This window comes from Pristiophorus japonicus, chromosome 13, assembly GCF_044704955.1.
Source record: "Pristiophorus japonicus isolate sPriJap1 chromosome 13, sPriJap1.hap1, whole genome shotgun sequence".
Taxonomy (NCBI): Eukaryota; Metazoa; Chordata; class Chondrichthyes; family Pristiophoridae; genus Pristiophorus; species Pristiophorus japonicus.
The window spans coordinates 166,964,823-166,971,949 of record NC_091989.1 but is presented as its reverse complement, the minus strand read 5'-3'; the positions used below and the strand labels follow the sequence as shown (position 1 = coordinate 166,971,949).

Here is a 7,127-nt window from a genome sequence, read left to right as displayed (position 1 = left end):
AATTATAAGACCGTTTTGCTGTTTTTTTTTATTAAGATGATCTGTCTATGTATCAAGCCCAAAATGGACACGCTCAGAGTTTTGGTTCAATTCAAAGGACTGTTAATCTAAATTTAACTCGGATATAGGGGTTAAATTGTTTTAAAAATATATATCTAAATGAATAAATCTATTTCTATGAAATAAACGAGAAAATATATTTTCATTAAGTGCTTTAATACAACATTCCGATATTTATTCCATTTCAGCAATGACATACTAAAAGATACATCAAAATGTAAAATCCTTAAGGTAAATTAAGCAAATTTATATGAATGCAAGTTCTTTCTTCCTTACAATACAATATTTGAAAATAAACAGGTTAAGTTTTATATATATATTATATAGTTAAGTTATATTTGACCTAGAAGGTTTTAAAAAAAAAATGAGACAAAAATAGTTGCTTGCATAGATCAACATAACACTCTTCTACAATCTTTGTAGGGGTAATTTTCTGAAGTTCCCAGCTTGGAATTTTTGTTTTATTCATTCATGGGATGTGGGTGTCACTGGCAAGGCCAGCATTTATTGCCCATCCCTAATTGCCCTCAAGAAGGTGGCAATGAGTCGTCTTCTTGAATACAACTGAGTGGCTTGCTAGGCCGTTTCAGAGGGCAGTTGAAAGTCAACCACATTGCTGTGAGTCTGGAGTCACATGTAGGCTAGATTGGGTAAGGACAGCAGATTTCCTTCCCTAAAGGACATTAGTGAACCAAATGGGTTTTTATGACCATAGTCACCATTATTGATACCAGCTTTATTTAAATTCCCCAGATGCTGTGGTGGGATTTGAACTCATGTCTCCAGATTGTATTCCAGGCCTCTGAATTACTAGTCCATTAACATAACCACCATGCTACCGTTCCCATGGAGCTTCAATAGATGGGAGTGTGGGTTGGAGTTGGAGATATAACATTATAGGATCAATTGTGTGACCAATTCATCTAGTGAGGCACTGGGAGTGTAGCCTCATAAAATTACCCCCTGTGCTATTCTGAACACCATTCAGTGAACTACAAGACATAGCCCCAGGGAAGAACTCAGTCTATTTTGTTGTGTATAACAGGTGGCACAACAGAATCCAACTGGAAACACAACAGATATCACACAGATTTAACACCAGTGATGCTGGCAGCACACTAAACAAAATTGGACACCATCAAGCAAGTCGCAAATTTCTCATTGCCAAGTATATGTTCTGACAATCCTGGTTCAGCAAGTGATAATTAACTCTGTATCTGAAATTCTCCATTCCAAGTAATGAGGGGGTCTGCGAGAGGGTTTCATGGGCAGAGGTTGTGTGCTGAGCCTCACCATTGGTACTTTAAATCGATACAAAAAACAGGTCGAGGTTCAACTGTGCAGCAATTTCTCTCGGCATAAATACAGAGGCTTGGCTTAAACACTTGTGCTGCTGTTTCTGTCAGTATCACCTAAAACCTGAGAACAGCTAATATCTTAAATTCACTGAGAGGTATCCAGTACTATTTATAAATATGTATATAAAATCAGAACTTAAAAAAAATGATCAGATGCATGTTTTGTCACTGTGGAGCATATATTGTGTCACAAATTACTTTAAAGAATACTTGTTCTGTGTTAACCAACCTTAAAATATTACCAAGCTGCTGAAAATAAAAGGATAACTGAAGTGCTGTTCAATGTTCCCCAAAAGCTGCGCTTTGTTCTGCGCAGCCTGTTTCTTTTAATGTGCGGTCCCTTTAAATTTCTGTCCATGCGCAGTATTTACAATGTAAAAGCTGGTGAGTGGCCTGCACGGGACCTTTCATTACTGCGGGGCCACGTGCGCACCTTAGCAGGAACATTGGTGCTGTTATATTACATATTATAATCAAATCTAGTTATTGTGCATATAAAATCACAATCATTTTTTTTTTACGTGACTGACTGCAACATCAGAATGCATAATAAAATCAAAAAAATTTTTTTTTAAATGTTTCAGGTTATTCTGAGAGGAATTGCAGAAAACCTGTTTCTGCACATTGGGAGAATGTGTGCTTTAAAAGTTCAAAAGGTATTTTGTTCATTCAGAGGATTAACGTCCTTAGATTTTCAACAAAAGGCTTTGGCAAAAGAAATGACGGATTAATGTCAAGCTGTAGACTGCACGTGGACACACAACAAATCTTCAGTACCTATTCCAATATCATCTGCACCGTATAGAAGCAAGTATTAGATAACAGTTCAAAAACAACTGTGCGAGTTAATAACTGGCATTGACAGCTCAGGTAAAATTCACTGCCAGAGTATGACCCATTTACAAAAACCATGATTATAACGTAATATTAAAATCGCCCAGCCCTGCTGGAGTTCATTACAATTGAACCTGAGAATCACAGTGGCAGTACATTCTGTAACAGATTAGACTATAAAAATCAAACCTTTCTGAGAAGTGAGAAAAAAATTCACCACCGATTATTGCATATGCACAAACCATCAGATATTAATTTTCACATTGTGCTAGCAGAGTCTGCTTTATTTATGTAACTTAAGTACATTTTGGAAGACTGTGATCTTCTGTGCAAAAACGCACACACACAAAATAAATCTTAAAAGCCCCCAAAATGCACAGGCTGCAATCCCAGTAGATGCATTGGCATTTCACCACTGCTGCACTGCAGCACTGACCCATCCAGAGTTTGTGGTGGTCAGGGGGAGAGACTCCATTTGCATAAAGCCAGTGAGGGCCCACACCTCCAGCACCTGGCTGACCCATGCTGCTGGAAACGCAACTGTCTGGCCTCCATCTGAGAGAAGCGGAGAGGAGAGGATTGGGAAGCACAGACACAACCCTTCATGAGAAAAGGGTGGCACATGTCCCCCTTCCCACTCCTCCGGACATCCCATGCAGTCCCGCCATTTATAAGAGGGCCAACCCTATTTCTTTTGTGAAATGTCTCCACCTTCCAGGGATTCAGGTTGCCACTCGGTTCCCTTGGTGGGGCTCATCTTTGCCCTTCTGGAGGCTGGTATGCTCATCTCACTGGGCTACTGACATCCACCAGATCTAATTTGGAATGAGGAACTCCCAACATATGGAGTCCCCTTCCCCAGCACTGCCCCCTTGGAAATGGCTGGCCGTGTAAGGGGCAGGCGGATGCTTTGTTCTTTACAAGAACGAATGGGTTTCCCCAACAATGGCTGGCCATTTTCCAAACTGGTCCGCTGGACTCTTGTCAGAGGTACGATCAGAGTCTGGCGGAACTGAGAGAATTCAGCACAGTATATCTGGAAATAAAGGAATTAGTCATTTATAGAAAGCGGATGAAAAATGTTATATACTCCGATTGATACGAAATATTATAAAGTAAATGGGTAATGCATAAGGTAGTGGTAGATTCCACAACTGTAAAATCCTGTAGTTACAATTTTAGAATGTCGTAATTAGCAACAGAATGAAGTTATTATGAATGTACTGGTCAGATGATAGACCTCTACAGTGAAGTATGCTGTGTTAAATGTTGACAGAAAAGTAAACATGCCTAAACTGATAAACAAAAGCAGTAACAGTCTTTTTCATTCACAGCCTAAAATGGGTGTATGGAGCAAAGTAAGGAAATAATTCTTGTTAATGACCCTAAAAGCAATTGTTATGAAATAGTGGGGGTGATTTTCAGCTGCCGACTGTGCTTTTCTCGCTGAAAATCAGATCGCCGACAATTGAAAATCATCTGGGAGGTGGTGGGGGGTGGGGCGGGGGGTGGGGGGGGGGGGGGGGCAACTCGACCATCCCATTGATGGATAAATCCCCTGGTGCAATTTGCAAACGAGCCTGCAAATGTGTGAGCATCCCACCCTCCTGAAACAGGCAGGAGACTGCCAAAATATTCAAACCAGTGTTGTGTGCTGGTTGTAGGACCCGATTGCAATGTTTAGGTCCACACTGCACCCATTTATGCAAGGCATTGAGCAGCCTAATCAACATTCCTTAGAGAGACTGCTGGAGGCTGCTCACAAAACAGCCCAAGATACTGAAATGTTATTTTCATGGGGGCCAGAAGGAGCAGGAGTGCCGTCCTGCTCCGATCGAGCCCCTCTTCGGAATCCGAAACCCACCCTGCCCCACCGACCTGACCCAACAGCTCAGCTTGGGCACCAGGCTACATCCTGCCCGCCTATAGCTGGCAGGCTGCAGCCTGCCGGTTACAGTTAAACGAGGCCGGGAATTACGAATGGCTCGGATCTCAGACTGGTAGGTGTGGGCGGGCAGCGTGGGCGGGCACCATGGCTGCTCCGACTCCTTCGTGCCCGCTGTGGGCAGCAGTAGAAGATCGCCCCCCCCCCCCCCCAACCCCAGTCAGAACAGGGAGTGAAAAAGAAAAATGTTTCCCTGAACTCCCCCTTCAGAAGGACAGTTAATGTTACAACAGAAAAGGAAGTTTTGGATCTATTCTTGCGATCATTATAGAGAATTTTTCAGCCAGAGAATGGGCCGTAGCTCCCGACAAACTGGGTGTGTCTGACTATTTGAGGTACGATGCTGTGCATTTCCACTGCACAGTTAGCTTCTTATCTACACAGACGGTGCATTGTGTTATTTTTAAGGATTAACTTCCTCATATTTATCTTAAGTAACAGTTTTGGCAAGGGAAAACTTCCGCTCCCTTTAGAATCGTTAAAAATATCCTACTCACTAAGCTGGAAATATCTTTTAAAACACTTTTCCAGTAATAATAGATCACTTTAGAATCTGTGAAATTTTCCGAAGTTAAAGCATATCCTTATCACAGTATCACACTCTTTATCCAAGGTTACATTTCCTGCCAATACCCACTCACAGGCTTCCTGCTGCGCACTGTACATTTGTATTGCAGCAAATTAAATTGCACGTATATTTGGTTTGGAAATTAGCAAATGACTAACCACCAAACAATGTATTGCTTGGGGAACAGGCCAAGAATAAAGCCGAATAATTGTTTTAAAAAACAGTGCAACAATGTAAAACTCAAAGCAGAGGCGAAAGTGGAAATAGAAGGAAACTGCAGAAGGAACAACAAGGACCATTCTCAGTGTTTCCAGTGGACAATATCATGTAATAAAATGCTGCAATTCATCCAATATTAGCTCACATTGGAAATATGTTCTCACTGATCCAGTGTCCAAAATCGGCAACTTATTTCCAATCAGTGTAGACAAAATTCTACTCTCTACAGTTTAATATTTCAGTATTGCCATTAAATATTACACTCAGAACATTATAAAGGGTATAAAGACACTATCAACTGTAATTATATTTTAAACATTTTCCCTAGAAGTGCTAAAGGATGTAATTTTCTGAGTGTGTGGTGATATTGTTTCATCTCATAATACTCCTGTGAAGCGCCTTGGGACATTTCACTACGTTAAAGGCGCTATATAAATACAAGTTGTTGTTGTTGATCGTGGGATACCTAGCCCACCACCAGTGCATAGAGGAAAATGACAGGCAACGCACCCATGTCAGGTAAAGTTCCTGTCACCAGCAGAAAGTTTAGACTACAATACAAAATGAGTTTTATGTTAAGGCTTGAGGAGATTTTGAGAACCATCCTCATATTTCAGCAATATTCATCTCATCAGCCCTTATTATACGCTTGTTAATAAGTGTGAGCACTTCTCTGTTCTTGTTGTTCCTGTTCTTGTTTATATCCGTCTCTTTTTGCTAAATCATAAGAGACGTTTAAAGCTACTGCTTCCTGCTGCATGTTGGAGGTACATTTTGGTTTACGATTTGGAGATCTTGGACAACAGCAGAATGCATCCTGTGGGAAAGAAATGATGACAGGGACTGCTTACTTTGGTGAAGGCACTTTAGATACTATAAATAACTGGTGATAGCATAGGATATTCTTCCATAGAATTGGAAAGAAACAAATCTTCTAGCCACAACTAGCACAGTATTATATGGCCTGTGTAGCCATTCACTTTCACTATGACATTATGTTAGATATATTTTACATGTTCTCCTTGCCCATAGGTGAACACCTGAAAGAAAATTCCAATGTCAATACAAATCTGAACAGCCCCACAAACCCAGAATTGTACTGGAGTCGCATTAGTAATGAAGTATGTCGTCTTAAAGACATCTCCCAGTGTCCACAACAGCACCATCTTCACACTGCAAAAAGAAAAAAAATGAAAATTATTATACTACACTAAGGTAATGGCATTTGACAAATGACAATATAATTTACAATATTAACCAACAATAACAACCTGAATTTTATATAGCACCTTTTACATAGGAAAATGTCCCATGATGCTTCACAGAGCTGTAAAGAGATAAAAATAGATGGCAAACTAAAGAAGGAGAAATTAGCAGGAGTGACCAAAAGCTTGGGCAAAAATGGGAGTTTTAAGAAGGGTCTTAAAGGAGGAGAGATGGAGAGGTTTAGGGAGGAAATTACAGAGCATAGAGTCTTGACAGTTGAAGGCACAGTCGTCAATAGTGGGGTGAAAGGAGAGGGCGATGTGCAAGAGGCTCCACTCTTGATCATAATGCAAAGCTTTATTCACAATGGTTCATTTCTTGATTAGGACTACTTTTATTTTTCTGTCAGTCATCTTAGAAGAATAGGCCCTGATATTGACTGGGGCAGGTTTCAGGAGTGGGTGGGGACTGGAGGGGGGGAACTTTATTCGGGAGACGTCTTGGTTTCCGCGACTGTGCGACTTTTTTTTCACGCAAGTTCCAGGCCCGGACGTCAGCCTGAGTGACAGGCTTAGCTCCCTGGGCGGGCAATGCTCTGGAGAAGGCTGCTGCCCCAGGAGCAGGTAGGGAGCCTGCAGCTGCATTGGTGGGAGTGTAGGGGGGGGGCGGGTCTGGATTTTGGGGGTAGGGTAGAGTGGTCAGATCCCGATCCCGGGGGCGTGGGGGGGGTAGAGGAAGGATCCAGGGTGTCTGATCCTGAACCTGATTGAGGGGTGGAGTGGTTTGATGGTGGGGTGTCGGGGGTTCGATGGTGGGCAGGGAAAAAGCTAAACTTGGTGGGCTGAGAGGAAGCAGTCCTCGCCTCCCTTCAACTGCCGGGCTTCCTGAGACCTGGGAAACCCGGCCCACCAGGGTATAACCTGGAAGACAGGTTAAA

At 41.9% G+C, this 7,127-nt stretch overlaps 1 protein-coding gene across 2 annotated transcripts in view; it reads right to left on the bottom strand.

Moving 5' to 3' along the window:
* Positions 1-289: 289 nt before the first annotated feature.
* LOC139278958 (solute carrier family 66 member 2) overlaps positions 290-7,127 on the bottom strand; it is a 75,738-nt gene continuing 68,900 nt past the window's right edge. For both annotated transcript variants that reach the window (XM_070898243.1, XM_070898244.1), the window contains exon 5: positions 290-6,157. In XM_070898243.1, coding sequence (XP_070754344.1) covers positions 5,983-6,157 — 175 coding nt within the window. In that variant the 3' untranslated portion in view covers positions 290-5,982. The remainder of the gene's footprint in view (positions 6,158-7,127) is intronic.